We start from the raw sequence: 20,385 nt of genomic DNA on the forward strand, positions 1-20,385 counted from the left end.
GACAAACTTAATTTGAGGGACATTCTACAAAATATCTGAATATTTCTCAAAATTGTCAAGATATGATAAACAATGACAGAGAAATTGTCACAGACTAGAGGAGATAAGTAAATGTAATGTATCCTCTGTGGGATCCTAGAAAAGAAAAAGGGCCTTAGTGGAAAAACTAGTCAAATCTGAATAAAAATCTTGAGTTTAGTTGATAGTAATATATCAATGATAAATATACCATGGTAGGGGCTGATTTTGTGCTTCCCTTCCCAAATTCACATGTTGAAGTCCTAACCCTCAATACCTCAAATTTAACTGTATTTGGAGACAGGCCTTTTAAAGAGGTGATTAAGTTAAAATGAGGCCTTACATCCAATCTGATTAGTGTTCTCACTGGAAGAGACTGTGACAAATGAAAAGCCACACAAAACACTAAATTAGTCATAAAACCGATTATTTAATTGAAGCTATAAAAAAGGCAGTATAAGTGATAAAATAATTAGGAAAGAATATTTAGCGTGTTTCAAAACATTTAAAATAGGAGAACATTTTACAAAAAGTTGTGCAGGAAATTAAATTCTTAAACTATAAGTACAAACATGACATTACAGAGTATCTTATAAAATACAAAGACAAATATAAAAGGACTATGATGCTTTAAGTCTGAAAACTATTGGCCAAATATTTAGGTTTAAATTTACAGTTCCTGGGTATGAGAATCATATTACTATACACATCTCCCAAACCAGTAGGTAGTATTTTCCAACTAGCCATGTGTGGTATCATCTTCTACAAAGTCTTTGGCCATCTCGGCTGTGATCACATCAATATGACTAACCTGCAGAATAAATGTTAAAAACAAAAATCTGTTAAATACATCAGTGTTTGCATTGTATAGGGTAAATATATACAGCCTATCACCTACATTTTTTTTTAATTTTTTTTTTTTTTTTTGAGATGGAGTCTTGCTCTGTTGCCCAGGCTGGAGTGCAGTGGCACCATCTTGGCTCACTGCAACCTCCGCCTCCCAGGTTCAAGCAATTCTTCTGCCTCAGCCTCCCAAGTAGCTGGGACTACAGGTGCACGCCACCATGCCCAGCTAATTTTTGTATTTTTAGTAGAGATGGGGGTTTCACCATACTGGCCAAGCTGGTCTCAAACTCCTGACCTGGTGATCCACCTGCCTTGGCCTCCCAAAGTGCCGGGATTACAGGCGTGAGCCACTGTGCCCGGCCTATCACCTGTATTTTACATATGAAGGAAAATAATTCTGAAGCACTGACTTACAAAACCTTTATTTACAGTTGTGTTTGTTCAACGCATGGATTTAAAAAATAGGTATTTTAATGCTCTGAAGAAATAAATATCATGCCTAAACATCTAAACTACCTTTTTGTTCACTTTCTATTACTTTGCTATTTCATCAAGAATTTTAAGGTTGGGAAGACACCCAGGAAGAGCTATGCAGTCCATACAAATGAACATATGTAATTGTTAAAGACTGTGCATTACAGAAGCACTGAATAGACTGGACAGAAAGATATTGTTTAATGCCAATGAAAATAAAACCAATGCAATGCCATAAAATACTGCTAAACTTCACAGTTATTTGAAGGAAAAGTTCTTTCTTCACAAAGACATCAGATAAGCAAAGACTTTCTAAGTTTTCTTTCACTATTTAAGTAACATAAAACCAGAATTCAATAAATATAATTGACTAAATACAAACTTAAACTCAATGTAAAATAAAATTACCTTATTTCTGAACTTCACACCATAGAATTTGTCAGCTGACTCAAGCAGTTCAGGCCTAAAAGTAGTTGTAATAAACTGAGCATGTACAGCAAGTTCCATAATCATATCTGTAAAAAGAAAACAGTGCTTTAACAAATTTCTCTTTTCAGCAGATCTGAAAATTTAAAAAGCAACTATCTTTACTCTTACTAAAATTCAAAACTGCCTGAATTTGATTTTTTCATACATACATCAGCAAATATTACCAGCTTATTGTTAAATATAAAACCAAAACTGTACTGAAACTGTACCTGACACAGCCTTTCTGTGCTGAGCATCCAGAGCCTGGTCAATCTCATCAAACAAGTAAAATGGAGCTGGGTCACATTTCTGAATGGCAAAAATCAGAGCAAGGGCTACCAAGGATTTCTGTCCACCTGAAAGCTGTTGCATTTCTCTCATTTCACCTTGTTTTCCTGTAAATGACACCTAAGAATAAACATTATGAGTTAATATCCTAAAGGGTAGAATCACCACCATCTTTCAAAAGTAACTTGCATATAATGCACCAATCAGATTTGCAAAAGATACTATAAATTCTATTGTGGTAATGCTCTGAGGAAAATGGAATATAAAGGTATTTTACCCTAATTCCAACTCCAGTAAACTGGTCAACTGATGGGACACTGCTTTGTGAGCCAGAACCCCTCTCACTCTCACCACTCCCTTCTCCTTCATCTTGAGACTGACTGCCCTCCACATCTCCTTTCTTCATCACCAAAGTAGCTTTGCCACCAGGTACTAACTTCTGGAATACTTCACTGAAGTTCTTGGATACCTTAAAACAAAAAAAAGCAGATTGAAATATAAATTTTGCTTAGGTAGAATTATATATAACACTTAAGTAGAATATTTAAAAGCAACCAATTATTTTTTAATCTTAAGAACAAGGATAACAGACTAGATCCTCCTTCTAAGGGCTGTGTAAAACATTCAAGTTACTGTAAACCTATAAGCTAGGTTTGTTCACATGTATTAGATTCACCTGTTAATGAGGAAAAAAGCTTTAAAATCTTCACAAACTGAAAAGAGCTGAAGCTTTTGTCCTCTGTGTGTATGTTTTAAACTACAAAGCAAAACATACCTGTTTGAAAGTTAACTGAATAGCTTCGTATTTCCGAAGTTCAAGTACATTCATCAGCTCCATGATCGATTTGTAACCCCTATCTAACTCTTCTTGTCGCTTTATTAACTTTTCTTTCTGCTCGGAGAAATTTACAAACTGATCCAAAGCCTTTTTGTTAACATGGCTGTACTTCTTTAATTCTGTGTTGCACTGCTCAAGTTTTCGAAACAACTATAAAGAGAAAATATGTATTCATATAAATTTATATACTAAGCAATTTGTAACAAGACTTCAAATTTAAAACCAACCTGTTTGAGGCTCAGTGTCTGGTACTTTTCAAATGCTTCCTGGGGAAGTGATCCAAGTTCTCGAATTTTCTTCATACACTCTTCTTTCTTCTTCAATAGCATGCCTTGCCGATTTGTCATCTTTTCCAGTTCTTTAGTATCATGATTTATAGCATCCATATGTTCTTTTTCCATATTTTTCCAGCGCTCCATACTCTTCTGAAGCTCCTTAATTCCAGCTTCTGTTTTATCAATGGAATTGTCCAAATCTAAGAAGGGGGTGGAAAAAGCAAAATTAGGCTATAATACCTATTTTAAAGCCAGTGTTATATGTTGAGTAAAGATTTTTATGATCAAACCTACCAAAATAGGTTTTAGGTTTTGTCAGTGTTTAAAATTTTCTGTGAAAATTTATGAACTCCACGTTAAGTCAGCACAAAATTAGAAGTATGTATGAGTCACTCAAATTATAATTTTCACTATTCAATGTTAATGCTTATAAACTACCATTATTTTCGAGCAACTAAGTGATAAGAGAAACTTGAGTCAGGTATTTCATATTTGATCAACAAAATGAATCATTTATGGTCTCAAAATTGTCAAAACATTTCAGTAAAACAAAAGTTACTATTTATAGTCAACTTACTAAATTCCGTTCGCTATACATTGTTTATAATGGAAAACAAAAAACGATTAGTAATGCTTCTGCCTATTTGGACACTTCATTCTGTAGTAAACAATTTTATAAAACATGCATATAAACAAAATTTTACTACATAAAAATTCACCTTCTGATCGTGCCATAGTGTCTTTTACTCTTTTATTGATGGCTTCAAGTTCTGATGTTGTGGCAGTGAGAACAGTACCCCCTTCTGTCTCTCTCAGCTCATTAAGTTCCTGTAACAAAAAATACAAATTCCATTAGTTTCAAATGTTATGACTGCCAAAATTTTTTATAGCTATTGTCTGAATAAACATTCAAGAAAACCAAAAAATATAAATACTTCATATAATTACAAATACTTAGAAGTACCCATTAAAAGGAAGAAAAAAAGACATAATTACTAGAAAATTTCTAAGCATCTAACACCACTGAAAAAATATTAACATTTACTAAGTACTTAGAATATGCCAGGATAGCAATTATATAAAACAAGTATGATAATGCTTAATTTTTACAAGAAACTGAGGCTTAGAAATAGTGACTTGTCCAAAATCACACACTAGGTGGCAGAATTCCAACCCAAGGCCCATAGACACTAAGCTTTCGGTCCCCAAAGCCCATGCTTTCAATCAGAGCCTCTGATATAACCACTTGGAATAGGTCATGGCCACCAAGGAGCCCTTAAAAAAAAAAAACACACACACACATACACACCTGTTCTACTTGGTCCAAACGTTTTCTCAGATTCTCATTGAGGTAAGTCTCTACTCGAGTAATAATACCTTCTAATTTAATTCTTTCATTTAGCAACTGTCTGTTTTCCTAGAATTAAGAAAAAGTTGTCTACATAAGCATGTACATTTCACACACAGGAATGGTGCTCATCTGCTGTCCTCTATAGTACTTGTGCTCACGTGAGCTGCAATGAAGTTTAGTATGTTATATTCTTCAAAAAAGCCCTATACTTTCTTCATTTTTCTCTTATCAATTCATAATGTTAAATTTTTGTGGCTGGCTCTTTTTATAACGCATGCTGTCAAAAACAGTTTCTTTAACTGCTTTTCATTTTTTAGAATCAGTGTTGGTAGTTTACATCTATGCAGTTTTAAAAATCAATTAAAATGCTTAAAACATTAAATATGTAAAGGTAGTAAGATAAATATGGTAAGGCTAACAAGCTCAAACTCACAGCAATACTTACAACTAATAAGTAATGCTAATTAACTAAATTTTAAGGAAATGAAAATTTCTTGTATAATCCTAACCTAGCTAGAATGGTTTAGAAAAACAAAATATTATTTACTCCTATGTATATTAAAAGTCCAAGCCTCATTTTAATATTTTCTCAGTTCTTTTCTTTCATATTCCCCTAGTTAGCAAGAAAGGCCCTTTTCACAATAGCCAATTACTAACGAATTTTTTTTTCCAAGTCAGCTGTGTACTTACCTGCTGAAGTTGACGAATCTCATCATTCAGTGCATCTACTCTCTTCTGATCTTCCAAACTCAGTTGAGAAAGCAAATCAGTTCCCAGTTCTGCTTTCAATGACTCTCTGGTAGACTCCATAGCGTGCAAGCTTGCCTCCAAACTCTGTAAGCTACGTTGCTATATGACATTATCCATTTATTAGTAAGGTATTAGCCACTGTTATTATAGTACAAATTTTAAAACAATCTATATTTGAGCTAAATACATAGACATATCAACTCAAATATTAGGTGCCTATTAATTTGGTAATTAGGACTCTAGCAACAAGAAAAATATGATGTAATAGTATAGGTGGGGCAGGGTGGGACAGATCATATTCCATGATTAAATTATACAAAAATCTTCAGGCATATTATAAGAACAAAAAGTTGCTGGGCACAGTGGCTCACGCCTGTAATCCCAGCACTCTGGGAGGCCAAGGTGGGTGGATCATGAGGTCAGGAGTTCGAGATGAGCCTGGCCAACATGGTGAAACCCGTCTCCACTGAAAATACAAAAATTAGCTGGGTGAGGAGGCGCACGCCTGTAATTCCAGCTACTCAGGAGGCCGAGGCAGGAGAATCGCTTGAACCCAGGAAGTGGAGGTTGCAGTGAGCCGAGATCACGCCATTGCACTCCAGCCTAGGCGACAGGGCGAGACTCCATCCCCCTCAAAAAAAAAAAAAAAAGTTGTCAGAATGTGTTAGGATGGTACAACTGTAGGCACATCTCGCTTTTTTTTTTTTTAAGCTCTTTGTAGTTTTAGTATTATACTACATAAAAGATTTGTCAAAACTAAGTTTATGAGACCAGTAACACACTATCACTTGTAAGTTTGCTTTCTAATTTTAATACAATCTGGACAAAACGGAATCAAATATTCAACTAATTCCATTGTGCTTCAGATAAAAATGGTTACTGACAAAAACTGACCATCAGACAGTCCTCTTATGTCATAGCTTCAAATGCCTATTTGTTCAATGAAGGTGGAAAGTTTGGACATGCCAACAATAGGAGACGTTGGGTATCCATGGGTTTAAGAATGGTAAAATAGATGTAGATATCCAAAAGTATGGGTCTAGCCTGGGCACGGTGGCTCACACCTGTAATCCCAGCACTTCGGGAGGGCAAGGCAGGTGGATCATCTGAGGTCAGGAGTTTGAGACCAGCCTGGCCAACATGGTGAAACCCCATGTCTACTAAAAACACAAAATTAGCCGGATGTGGTGGCGCACATCTGTAGTCCCAGCTACTCAGGAGGCTGAGACAGGAAAATCGCTTGAACCCAGGAGGTGGAGGCTGCAGTGAGCTGAGAACGCACCACTGCACTCCAGCCTGGGCGAGACAGAGACTCTGTCTTCAAAAAAAAAAAAAAAGTATGGGTCCAAACAAAAATGAAACATACAATTCAAGGATAACCCATATAATGCATGATCCATATCATTAATCTGTAACAATTGATCTATAACCAAAGATATACTTACGAACCTTAGGCATGAAGGTTTTCTCTGACTGCTGCCTCTTCTCTTTTAGCATCTTCATTTCTGATAATATGCTATCTCTAGATGCTTTAAATTTCCTTTGCTGGGTCTCGATCTGTTGCATTTGGTTCATCAACTGATCAATTTCATTATTAATCCATATACAAGGCTAAGGAAAATTATCTCCAGGTTGTAAATATATGTTCTGAATTATTTTTAGACACAACACCATGTATGCCTTCCTTTTCTTTACCCCCAAATAACATTTATGTCCTCAGATTTATGGACCAAAACAATGCTGAACTACATTACCCAAAACGCGTTCAATCATAAAGAAGCTTGAAACATTTCACCCCACCATTTCACTCTCAGAATAACATGTATACTGTTTTACTAAAAGTTATACAAAACAAATTATTGGAAAACCATAAAGGAGGTTAGGTGAAATCTAACAATATTACATACTTTTAAATATCTTTTCATTCAACAAATGTTTACTGTTACTACGCTTAAGGCACTATGTTAAGGGTTTATGTATGAAGAGTAGTTCTTGCCATGTGTAGAAGAAATAATTCAATCTAGCTGGATTATCAAACACAGGAAGACAGCTGGTATACACTGTCAACATCCTCCTTTTCCTCAGTATTTCCCCATACTCTCTGTGCTAACATCTTGCCAAATTCAGGCAGTTCTTTAAAGTGTGATATGCAGACCCCTCCAAGGTCAAAGCTCAGGTGCTTATTTTTCTTTTTCTGTGCATGCACTGATGGCACAGAAGTTATAAATCTGCAGTTTTTAAAAGCCAGTTTCACCTGAAGCAGTTAAAAATCATTAACTTTGTATCTATTCCTGATGCTCAAGTACCTATATTTTTCAACTTGTGTGGCGAAATGCAAAGCACACATAAAGTACTTCTTATACCAAAGCACCATGGTGGTTTAAGAAAATCCACATACACAATTGTTTCGTTTGTGAACTGAACTAACCACTCCTCATGTAGCACCACTTTTATGTAAAAAAAAAACAACTCTGGTTACTCAGACTTGGTTATCTGACAGCCATTTCCTCCACTAATATTAAATCTGCACCAAATAACTTCAAGACAGTAAAATCTAATTTTTCACCCTCCCCTGCCACCTTTTTTTTTTTGAGACAGGGTCTCACTTTGTCACCCAGGCTGGAGTGCAGTGGTGCGATCTCAGCTCACCGCAACCTCCACCTCCCAGGCTCAACTGATCTTCCTGCCTCAGCCTTCCATGTAGCTGGGACTACAGGCCTATGCCACTGCACAAGTGAAACGAACTGCCAGTCCTTATATATTTGACTTCTAAGCAGTATGTAACATTACTGATGCCTCCCCCACTCTCTTCCTTAAAACATTATCTCTTGCTTACGTAAATTTAACAGGGAAGAAGGAAAAAAAAAAAAAAACTACCAAGGTTTTACTTGTACAATTCACGAACTGATCCTTCTCAGTTTCCTCTTTCTTTGCCTGATACAACCTTTATTTTGGTGTTCTATGGGTTCTTTTCTTCCAAGTGACTTGATTGTATTAGCTACTTAACACTTAAGCAAAGAATCATTAAAATAGCTTTTAGTCTAAACAAACATAAGCTCTTGAACTTAAATAAAACACAAGAAATTTTTAATATGTGAAAAAACAAAAGATTATATATGGCAACCAAAACACAGTTCTTCCCCCACAATATCTATCATGCACAAAACAAAAAGATATTTTCAATATTTCTGCGCAGGTTTTCATTGAGCTTTGCTTCAAGCTCACCTAGTTCTTCCTCTGCTTTTCTAACATCTTTTTGCAATTCAAGTCGAGACTTCCTTGTGTCATAATAACCTCCAGTTAGAGCACCCCGATGACTGACTTGGTCACCTATAAACAAAACATATGTAATAGGTCTGTACAACTTTTTTATTCAATGATAAATTGACTTACAATGAAAAAATTAACCTACAGGCTTTAAGTACATAATGAGAATTGAAAAGAACTTAAACCACCCTGAAAAAATTTTGCTTTTCACTGCTAGTTTTTTTTTTTTTTTTTTTTTGAGACAGGGTCTTGCTCTGTTGCTCAGGCTGGAGTGCAGTGGTGCAGTCACAGCTCACTGCAACCTCAAACTCCTGGATTCAAGTGATCCTCCTGCTTCAGCCTCCTGAGTGGCTAGAACTACAGGTGTGCACCACCACACCTTTTTTGTAGGGACCAGGTCTTGCTATGTGCCCAGGCGGTTCTTGAACTCCCGGCCTCAAGTGATCCTCCTGCTTCAGCCTCTCAAGTATCTGGGATTACAGGGTCAAGCCACTGTGCCCAGCCAAAATTTGTAGTCTTTAAAAAAAAAAAAGACCATCCAGTTGAACCTGAACATCTACCAGAGAGTAAGGAAGTGAAGACTAAAGAGGAAATATTAGTAGGACACAGGACCTAGCCTAAAATTTCCACTGGCCATATTTGGGAAAATTTGAGCATCAAAATAATACCAATGTAATAACACATTGAATTTTTAAAAGAATTCATGAATCACAGTGATAGTTTTAAAAAAAACGAAAAGTGGAGACTTTTCTACAGAAGAGTGACAGCTAATAAATGCAGCAGCAATGACAGAATTTAAGAATCACCATTTTGAAACCCCCCAGTGTAATAACTGATTCAGGCAAGAGTCAACAAAGGTGCTAAAGCAACTAGTGAAGTTGTTGGGAGAACCTGATTTGAAGAATAATCTCACATATTATTAAATTACAAAGGGGCAAAGGGATACCTTTACAACGGAGAGATCTGCAGGTGATCAAACCTAGTATCACTAACAATGGGACACATTATATGACACCATAAGTACATATCATTCATGTAGCATTCATGCCAACAATATTTAAACAATGATGAAGCAATAAGACCAATGCAGAAAATGGAACTTTTCTGGATTTTTCTGGGTGGGGAGAAGGGAGCAGGAGGAACTGTCTTATATTTAAAGAATCTAGATCGGGCATGGTGGCTCACGCCTGTAATCCTAGCACTTTGGGAGGTCGAGGCAGGTGGATCACCTGAGGTCAGGAGTTCGAGACCAGTCTGACCAACAAAGAGAAACCCCGTCTCTACTAAATACAAAATTAGCCAGGCGTAGTGGCACATGCCTGTAATCCCAGCTACTTGGGAGGCTGAGGCAGGAGAATCGCTTGAACCTGGGAGGCGGAGGTTGTGGTGAGCTGAGATCATGCCACTGCACTCCAGCCTGGGCTCGAAACTCCATCTCAAAAAAAAAAAAAAAAAGAGAAGACACTATATGCATACTTGACTTAATCCTAAATAGGAAAATATTTTAGGATAATTGAGAAAATTTGAATATGGATACTTTTTAGAGGATATTAGGTTAATGTTAAATTTCTTAGGTGTAACAGTGATACTGTGGCTATACAAAAGAACGTTCTTATTGTTAGGAGATGCATGCTTAAATTTTAGAGATGACATGTCATGATGTTTTACTTATTCTTGGACAGTTCAAAAACAACCACAACAAAATGTACATATACAGAAACAAAGCTTGGGGGGAGATGGGTTTACCTGCTTTCTTCAACAAACAAAGAGGAAAAAAAGAAAACTGAGGGCAGGTAAACTAAACCTATATACCGGAGGTTCTTAATCTGGATTCCAAAGATAAAATTCAGAAGATCTGTGATTTGGGTAGGAAAAAAATTTACATCTTTATTTTTATTAACCTCAAAATGAGATTTAGCATTTCCCTTCTATAACGAACAGGACAAGAACCACAGTAGTAGTATTAGTACCTGTGCCTTTACCAAAAGAGGAGCTATTTTCATATTAGATAACACTTGTCAGATGTCAAAATATTGTTTACATGTATCAGTACTTCAAACTTATGGTAGTTATTAGACCCACTACTAAATCTTGTTTTTTTGAATACGTTAAAGAATTATATAATTTTTTTTAAAATAACCATGCCAATACAATTCATCTCCTTTGTGATCCAAAGTATTTTAATTTATGCATTAAAAATTGTGTTGAATGTGGCTTTTGTTGTGCAAAAGAAAAAAAGTAAAATAAATATATAAATAAATAAATTGTGAGGAAGGATCCACAGGCTTCAAACAGCCAAAGCAGTCCACACTGCAAAAAAGGTTAAGAACCCCTGCTATATACCAAATGATTACACTTCAGAGACATCAACTAAATATCAAGTACGAACCCTGTCTGGACTCTTAATTGAACAAATCAACTATTTAAAAAACGATAAAATAATTGAAAATAAATTTTTCTTTTTTTTTTTGAGACAGGGTCTTGCTCTATCACCCAGGCTGGAGTGCAGGGGTGTGATCTTGGCTCACTGCACCCTCTGCCTCCCGGGTTTAAGCCATTCTCATGCCTCAGCCTTCTGAGTAGTTGGGATTACAGGTGTGTGCCACCATACCCAGCAAATTTTTTGTATTTTTAGTAGAGATGGGGTTTCACCATGTTGGCTAGGCTAGTCTTGAATTCCCCGCCTCAAGTGATCCACCTGCCTTGGTCTCCCAAAGTGCTGGGGTTATAGATGTGAGCCACCACGCCTGGCCAAAGGCAAAAGATGAATTTTTCGAATACTCTCAAAACCAGAATGTCTCCAAAATACTCTAAGATATATTCATCAGACATGCATACAGCTCAAGTGACATATTATACAGATTATATGTCTCTGTTTTTTGAGACAGAGTCTCACTCTGTCACCCAAGGTGGAGTGCAGTGGCGCGATCTCGGCTCACTGCAACCACTGCCTCCCGGGTTCAAGCAATTCTCCTGCCCCAGCCTCCTGAGTAGCTAGGGCTACAGGTGTGCACCACCACACCCAGCTAATCTTTGTATTTTTAGTGGAGACAGGGTTTCGCCTCATTAGCCAGGCTGGTCTTGAACTCCTGACTTCAGGTGATCCACCCGCCTCGGCCTCCCAAAGTGCTGGGATTACAGGCATGAGCCACCGCGCCCAGTCAGATTGTATGTTTTAAATGACTTGTTAGAATTTATCTGTTTAAAGCTAAGAATTAGTATTACAAACCTTCCAAAGTAATACAGTCCATAGTGAAAGCACGGGCCAGCTGGGTTGAAACTTCCATGCTACGACAAATAAGAGTCTTTCCAAACACATGTTTGAAAGCTTTGTCAAATCTGGGATTGTACCTCAGTTTGCTGATCATAGGAATAGCATCCTAAAAATGAAATTTTGTCAACAGATCACAACACAGTTAACTAAAAACTTAGAATTATGAAATTACATCTTTATGAAATACAAATAAACCATCAACACCATTATATTTCAAAACCATTGGGGTTTTCCCTGAAGTAGTTAGAAGACTCATTCCACTAGAATATCCTTTTGCTCTTGTAATCAAGGTTTTCAATAGTAGAGCCTAATAGTGCTAAAGAGTTTAGTGGTTCTGAAGCTAGACTGCCCAAATTCAAACACTAGTTTCACCATTTATCAGATGTGTGCTGTGGACAAGTTGCTTAACTTCCTCAGATAACAGTTACTTTATCTACAAAATCATAGATAATACATACCTTCCTTATAAAGTTGTGAAGACTAAATGAGTTAATATATGCAAAACTTACGATAATATCTCTCACATAAAAGGGCTAAATATAAATAGTATTTCCTCAAAATGTTTTAATTTTACATATTTTATAGATCTAAATTAGATATTCAGGAAAATATTTTGTTGGATAAAATTTCATTTTCTCTCTCCTAAACTGTTAGAACAGGATTTTAAAAATTATGAAAATATATCCCATATACAGAAAAATGTACTTAAGTATTCAGTGCAAATTAATAAAGAGAACACCAACATAACCACCACACAGCACAGGAAACAGAGCACTGCTGAAACCCCAGAAGTCATGGGTGTGCTCCTTTCCTAATCACAAAGCAGTTACCTACAGTGGTTACCTGCCAGAAACGACCACTGCCATGACTGTGCTAATCACTTCCTTGCACTTCCCAGTTCTGTATTTTTTTTTTTCTTTTTTTTTTGAGATAGAGTCTTGCTCTGTTGCCAGGATGACGTACAGCGGCATGATCTTGGCTCACTGCAACCTCTGCCTCCCCAGTTCAAGCGATTTTCCCGCTTCAGCCTCCCAAGTACCTGGGATTACAGGTGCCTACTACCATGTCCAGCTAATTTTTTGTATTTTTAGTAGAGACAGGGTTTTGCCATGTTGGCCAGGCTGGTCTTGAACTCCTAACCTCAGGTGATCTGCCCACCTCCCCCTCCCAAAGTGAGGGGATTACAGGTGTGAGCCACCGAGCCCGGCCCTAAGTTTGGTTTTGTTTATGCAGCATAAATGGAACCACGCTCCATGTGTTCCTTTGTGTCTCGTTCCATTCATACATCATGTTTTTGAGACTCAATTTTTCTTACCCAAACTTCAAAGACAATTTGTAGATGTGATAGCAGAAAAAGCCAGACCCTTTGATAGCTTACAAGATTCTTAATGTTCCATTTAAATTATTGATCATTCTCATGGGGTTTCAGCTTTAACTTCAGAGGATGGTAAAACAGTTGATACTACTATAAACATTCTGAAGTCAGGTAACTCAAAGCAATTACACTGTTCTAAGAATGGTGTCAGAAGAATATTTTTAATCCACCTAAAGTGCACTTTTGTTACCAACAAAAGCAGTATTATGCTTCCAAAGTCTATCACCTTACTAGCCATTTTTTTCATTTATTTTTAAAGTATATCAAGACACTTTAAATCTTTACATGACAGTTCCTTGGGAATTTTTCTCCAACTCCCTAACCTTAATTATGTCACGCCCAGATATGCTCTCAAAGTATCCTGTACTTATGCTTTCAACACTGCACATTTGCAATGATTTGTTTCATATCTTAGCTTTTTTCTCTTCTTTTTAAATGATCCTCCCACTTCAGCCTCCCAAGTAGCTGGGATTACAGGCGTGCATCACCACACCAATCATGGCTGTGACTTCTGTCTCCCTCCCCAAAACCCACTCAGCACTAAGGTCCATGGGAAGACAGATATTTTTATCTCATAGACCACTGAATCCCAGTGTGTAGTGCCTGGGCACTAGCATGTGTTAGACTATGTGATAAAAAATAACATTATAAAAGAGAAATACACCTTATCACACAATGACTCACATTGGTTTCAGGATAGGCTGTATCCCTGACATCTAACTTGTTAAGAGGCAGAAAAGTAACCTCTCCAGGAAGATTCATTTTATTAAACTCCATTAAAATCTTCGTGCTGACTTCATCTGAATCAACAATGTGATAAAATAACCTAAATATAAACAGAGTAAGACAAATCTTTATTGGTACTCAGGGTCTCCCCATGTTGCCCAAACTGATCAATCCTCCCACCTCAGCCTCCTGCATAGCTGGGACTAAAGGTGTGCACTTTTAAAGTGTTATAAACACTTAAGCATCAAACAATTTTTTCCTATATAATCCAAATAATTTTGGAAACTAAGACTACTTTAAAAATTCCAATGGCGGGGAGGGAGAAACTCCCAAAAGAGGAAAGTTCTAGCTTCTATAATTAGGAACAAATACTTAGCATCTACTTCTTTAATTAGAAAGTTAAATAAGGAACCGAGATATAAAAAGATAATGGAAGATACGTTGTACAAAAACTACAAAAGTTGTTTCTTAAGCTATTCTTATTCCCTCTTCTAAAAATGCTAAATATTAAGCAAAGCTTTAACCTGTTTCCAGCAGTGACTTCCACGCATGTGTAGAAAGCTGGTTCACATTCAAAGTTATTCATTACAATACCATGATAGCCATTTTGAACATGCTGGTTTATTCCTTTTCGACGAAAGTGGTCTAGCACTTTGTTTATGCTGTCTATTCCATTTAAAATGGCCTGTAAATTGTCAGAAATGAAAAATGTTAAAATAATATCATCAATGGCACTCCTGGTAAGGAATGAGCCCACAACACCATACGTTTTAAAAATATACTAGTGATTAAACTAAACATCCTCTCCAACAAACACATCACCTCCTCACGATATGCCAACTACAGGTAACACCTTATATGATAGGTTCTGTTCTATAACAGTAGTGTTAAAAATGGGCTCTTTATCTGAACATCAAAAGTGTTACTATTAATAGTACGTGTAGTAATAAAACAATTTAATCTCTATCATTTCATATTTAGAATATAATTTGGACTCCTATTTATCACTTGGATCCCATGACCTACACCTTGAAAGGTAAAAAATTATTATGTAACGATTAACTCAATGACTGAGTGTAAACAGAGGTGATGAAAGGAACCTGCCCACCTTTCCAGTTGCTGCTCTAAGAAGTTGTTGCTTCTTTTCAAGATCTTCTCTTTTAGCAGCAAGTGCTTGCTGTTCTGCATTCTCTTCTCTCCACAAGTAGCTAATAAATAAAAAGTAGACCATCTTTAATTTTAAACACATATGAGGATGCATTAACAGTATACAGTTTAGAATCAAAATAACAGAAAACAACCCTGACCGGTTAACTTGTAACTTAAAGACCACATAACAGCTAGTAACGAACATTACTGAAAACATTAATGCATATTTTAGTCTATACTAACTTTCTTTCACTTTGTAGTTCATCTTTTTTATTTTTTACTTCGTAATATTTTCTGTCCAGTTCTTCTACTCGAGCTTTGACTTCATTAAGATCCTGGTCCAGTTTCTATGGAAATAAAAATAAATTTAAAATTCAATTTCAACAAACTAATCTACACTGATAGAAAGCAGAACAGTGGTTGCAGATGGATGGGGGAAGGGGACAAAAGGTGAGGGAGGAATTACAAAGGGGTATGGAAAACACTTTTGGGTAATAAACATGTTTATTGTCTTAACTATGGTGATGGTTTTACAGATATATATGTATGTCAAAACTCATCAAATTATATACTTAATTTTTACCACTTTCCTGACTAGGAAAAATGATGTACACTAAATATGTACAATTTACTGTATGTGAATTATACCTCAATGATGCTGTTGAAAAATCCAATTTCAGTTTGTTTGGTTTTTTTTTTTGTATTTTTAGTAGAGACGGAGTTTCCCCGTGTTAGCCAGGATGGTCTCAATCTCCTGACCTTGTGATCCGCCCATCTCAGCCTCCCAAAGTGCTGGGATTACAGGCCTGAGCCACCGCGCCCAGCCCAATTTCAGTTTTTAAAAGTTGTCTTTAGGCAAAAGAGCATACCACCAGAAAACACAAACCATTAAATACTCTAAAACATGTTGCTAAAATAAAAGTTAATTTGCTCATTAGTGATCTAAATTTTCCTATTTCTATAATATACACTCCAGAATTTTAGAAAAAAAAATTCTAAGTTCTCATAATACTGCATTATATACTTTCATACTGCCCCCCTCTACACACACGCAACAGAACATAACCGTTTTCAACTATTTAACATTCAAGAAAAATGAGTTAAAAATCTTGGCAGAACCTATATGAAATCTATAAGAACCTAACGTAAGATGCTGTTTCCTTAAGAATTAATGAACTGTATTCATTAATTTAGATTATACTGAGCTGAAAAAATCCAATATCCTCATTGGCTAGAGTTTAAGGAAGCTGACACTTCATCCACTTAGTGAAGTTACCAAAAGCCCAGTATGTACCAGGCATTCTTAGAAGAGCTGGGGAACCATCAAAGACCAAAGCAAACAAAAATCCTTGCCTTATTGGGAAGCAGTAAGACAAGCAAAATAAATCTGAAGATCATCCTTCAGGGGAAGGGCTTCAAACTGCTTCATGAGGTAATTACATTCATCTGTTTGTATTATAACTAATTATTGTCAGATATCAAAGTAATTATAAATATTCCCACAGAGTACTAACAATTATTTGTCCTCAGTAGTAACACTTTTTGTCCAAAATTTTAATGGACAAAAAAGTCAATGTTACTACTAATTCCACTGACAAAAAGTCAATGTTACTACTGAGTCATAAAATCTTAGATTGGCCGGGCACGGTGGCTCACACCTGTAATCCCAGCACTTTGGGAGGCCGAGGTGGGCAGATCATGAAGTCAAGAGATCGAGACCATCCTGGGCAACATCGTGAAACCCCGTCTCTACTGAAAATACAAAAATTAGCTAAGCGTGGTGGCACGCGCCTGTAGTCCCAGCTACTGGGGGAGGCTGAGGCAGGAGAATCACTTGAACCCCGGAGGGGGAGGTTGCAGTGAGCCGAGATTGTGCCACTGCACTCCAACCTGGTGACAGAGCGAGACTCTGTCTCAAAAAATCTTGGATAATCAGAATGACTTTTAACATCTTGGATAATTAAACCCTTTAATTCTACATATAAGGAATTTGGGACTCAGTGGTATCTGAAACCATAAAAGAGTTAACAAATTCCCTATGTAAAATTTAACTTTTCTGCAGCAATTATTTAATTCATCCCCAGGCTATCTGAACACATGCTAAGAGTATAAACCTTGAGGAGTCAGTTTTCCTAAATTAATGTTTCAACTTTTACAGTTCGAAGACTTGTGTTATTAACTAGCATTACAGCTTACAGTATTTTTTTTTTTTTTTTTTTTGAGACGGAGTCTCGCTCTGTCATCCAGGCGGGAGTGCAGTGGCGCAATCTTGGCTCACTGCAAGCTCTGCCTCCCGGGTTCACGCCATTCTCCCGCCTCAGCCTCCCGAGTAGCTGGGACTACAGGCGCCCGCCACCACGCCCAGCTAATTTTTTGTATTTTTTAGTAGAGACATGGTTTCACCGTGTTAGCCAGGATGGTCTTGATCTCCTGACCTCGTGATCCATCCACCTCGGCCTCCCAAAGTGCTGGGACTACAGGCGTAAGCCACTGTGCCTGGCAGCTTACAGTATTTCTAGTCCTACATACTTTTTTTCCAGGTGTATCTGAACACTAATGGTTCCCTTTCTGACACCATGATGCTACTCAGAACCAATAATAAAGTAAGCTACCTATATTAAATTCAAAATATAATGTTTTGTGGACTTTATTAAATGCATTACAACTTGGAAAAGAGAAAAGAAAACATTTAGTTTGCACTGAAACTATCTAAGAGCTTCCCCTTCTCCACAGCAGTTGCTACGGCCAAGATACCACTGACATAAGTTAGAAAAGTCTAAAAACTTAGTTTGATAAGTATGTAGGATATGTATCACATAAATGAACCGTAATAAAGCATAATAAAACCACCAAAAAGACATTTTATTTTTCATACTGCAGGTTTTAAAAATACACTGTGGAAAAATTAACTTAGGATTATACCAAGAGGCAAAAGGATATTTACGCCAGGCGTGGTGGCTCACGCCTGTAATCCCAGCACTTTGGGAAGCTGAGGTGGACGGATCACCTGAGGTCAGGAGTTCGAGACCAGCCTGACCAACATGGTGAAACCCTGTCTCCACTAAAATACAAAAATTAGCCGGGCGCAGTGGCGGGCGCCTGTAATCAGCTACATGGGAGGCTGAGGCAGGAGAATCGCTTGAACCTGGGAGGCAGAGGTTGCAGTGAGCCGAGATCGCGCCATTGCACTCCAGCCTGGCAACACAGCAAGACTGTCTCAAAAAAAAAGGCTATTCACGTAACAAAATCAGCACTATAAAATCATCTCTGTCCAAAGGAAAGGCTTCATCTTCACAAGCAGTCATTCTGATAACCAAAAGTGTGGCTGGAATACTGGAAAATAATGAACTTCAAGCATGACAAAAAATGAATAAATTCTCTCACTGGAGGCACCTTCAAAAAGGGCATCTGCTGAGGTTGGTTTCATAAACTCAAGAGAAAACTCATTTTATTTCAAGAAAGGAGGTGTAACTATCAGTTCAGACTACACTAACCATATAAAGAACTGCCTGGATTAACCCAACTTTTCCACTCCCTCCAAAAGTATCACAACTAAAACCCACAGCACGACTGGACTTCCAAAAACAGCAGGCTACACTCCTGGCAATTTTACCTACCTGTTGTTTATGCTTACAGAGGCTGTTGTGTTTGCTCCCCACTATATTTTTTTTTTATGTAAAGTGAGAATATGAGTACAAAGAAAACAGCTCTTTCTTTAAAACTTCACTGAGGTTTTGGATACATTTAAAGGTGAGTCACCAAAAACTTAAAGTGGGCAAATCACTATAAAAGATTAGGGGCCAGGCGTGGTGGCTCACACCTGTAATCCCAGCACTTTGGGAGGCCGAGGCGGGCAGGTCACAAGGTCAAGAGATCGAGACCATCCTGGCTAACACAGTGAAACCCCATTCTACTAAAAATACAAAAAATTAGCCAGGCGTGGTGGCATGTGCCTGTGGTCCCAGCTACTTGGGAGGTTGAGGCAGGAGAATTGCTTGAGCCTGGGAAGCGGAGGTTGCAGTGAGCCGAGATCGTGCCACTGCACTCCACCCTGGGCAACAGAGCAAGACTCCGTCTCCAAAAAAAAGAAGAGATTAGGGACAAATAATTATATATAATATACAATTAATAAGTACATAAATATTAATATATGTACTTTATAACAAATAATTTAAAATGTCAAGTCCCAAAAGTCAAGAAAGAACTGAAGAACTGGTCCAGATTAAAGCAGATAAAAGAAACGTGACAACTAAATGTAACACATGATGCTGGAATACCAAAAAATCAAGTTTTTAAAAAAACAAACATTACGCCGGGCGTGGTGGCTCACGCCTGCAATCCCAGCACTTTGGAAGGCCGAGGCGGGTGGATCACGAGGTCAGGAGTTCAAGACCAGCCTGGCCAAGATGGTGAAACCCCGCTTCTACTAAGAATACAAAAAAATTAGCCGGGCGTGGTGGCAGGCACCTGTAATCCCAGCCACTCGGGAGGCTGAGGCAAAGAATTGCTTGAACCCAGGAGATGGAGGCTGCAGTGAGCTGAGATCACGCCACTGCACTCCAGACTGGGCTCAAAAAAAAAAAAAAAAAAAAAAAATGTTACTATCAGCCGGGCACGGTGGCTCACGTCTGTAACCCCAGCACTTTGGGAGGCTGAGGCGGGCAGATCACCTGAGGTTGGGAGTTTGAGAGTAGCCTGACCAACACGGAGAAACCCCATCTCTACTAAAAATACAAAATTAGCTGGGCTTGGTGGTGCATGCCTGTAAACCCAGCTACTCAGGAGGCTGAGGTTGCAGTGAGCCGAAATCGCACCATTGCACCCCAGCCTGGTCAACAAGAGCGAAAATCCATCTCAAAAAAAAAAAAAAATGTTACCAACAAGCTGTTTTAGACATATGTTGTGACATCTTGTTAAAATTAAGGGTATGTAAGACACATGCTACCAATTCATAAAAACATATTTTAAGCTGGGCACAGTGGCTCACGCCTCTAATCCCACCATTTTGGGAGGCCAAGGTGGGAGGATTGCTTAAGCCCAAGATTTCGAGACCAGCCTAGGCTACATGGCAAGACCTCGTCTCTACAAAAAAATAAATAAAAATTTTGCTGGGCCTGGTGATACATGCCTGTGGTCCCAGTTAGGAGGCTAAGGATGGAGGATCACTGAGCCTGGAAGGTGGAGGCTGTAGTGAGTTGTGTTTGTACCACTGCACTCCAGATTGGGTGACAGAACAAGACCCTATCTCAAAAACATTAAAAATACATACATACATTTTAATATACT

At 37.7% G+C, this 20,385-nt stretch overlaps 1 protein-coding gene across 2 annotated transcripts in view; it reads right to left on the bottom strand.

The window, feature by feature from the left end:
* Positions 1–427: 427 nt before the first annotated feature.
* SMC3 (structural maintenance of chromosomes 3) overlaps positions 428–20,385 on the bottom strand; it is a 36,204-nt gene continuing 16,246 nt past the window's right edge. For both annotated transcript variants that reach the window (XM_030807233.1, XM_030807237.1), the window contains 16 exons: positions 15,343–15,446; positions 15,059–15,158; positions 14,475–14,635; positions 13,909–14,050; positions 11,805–11,955; positions 8,486–8,638; positions 6,758–6,909; positions 5,249–5,407; positions 4,517–4,624; positions 3,927–4,035; positions 3,160–3,407; positions 2,870–3,082; positions 2,372–2,563; positions 2,037–2,214; positions 1,747–1,853; positions 428–829 (listed from right to left, as the gene is read on the bottom strand). In XM_030807233.1, coding sequence (XP_030663093.1) covers positions 758–829; positions 1,747–1,853; positions 2,037–2,214; positions 2,372–2,563; positions 2,870–3,082; positions 3,160–3,407; positions 3,927–4,035; positions 4,517–4,624; positions 5,249–5,407; positions 6,758–6,909; positions 8,486–8,638; positions 11,805–11,955; positions 13,909–14,050; positions 14,475–14,635; positions 15,059–15,158; positions 15,343–15,446 — 2,349 coding nt within the window. In that variant the 3' untranslated portion in view covers positions 428–757. The remainder of the gene's footprint in view (positions 830–1,746; positions 1,854–2,036; positions 2,215–2,371; positions 2,564–2,869; positions 3,083–3,159; positions 3,408–3,926; positions 4,036–4,516; positions 4,625–5,248; positions 5,408–6,757; positions 6,910–8,485; positions 8,639–11,804; positions 11,956–13,908; positions 14,051–14,474; positions 14,636–15,058; positions 15,159–15,342; positions 15,447–20,385) is intronic.

The sequence above is a fragment of the Nomascus leucogenys genome, chromosome 3 (genome assembly GCF_006542625.1).
Source record: "Nomascus leucogenys isolate Asia chromosome 3, Asia_NLE_v1, whole genome shotgun sequence".
NCBI lineage: Eukaryota > Metazoa > Chordata > Mammalia > Primates > Hylobatidae > Nomascus > Nomascus leucogenys.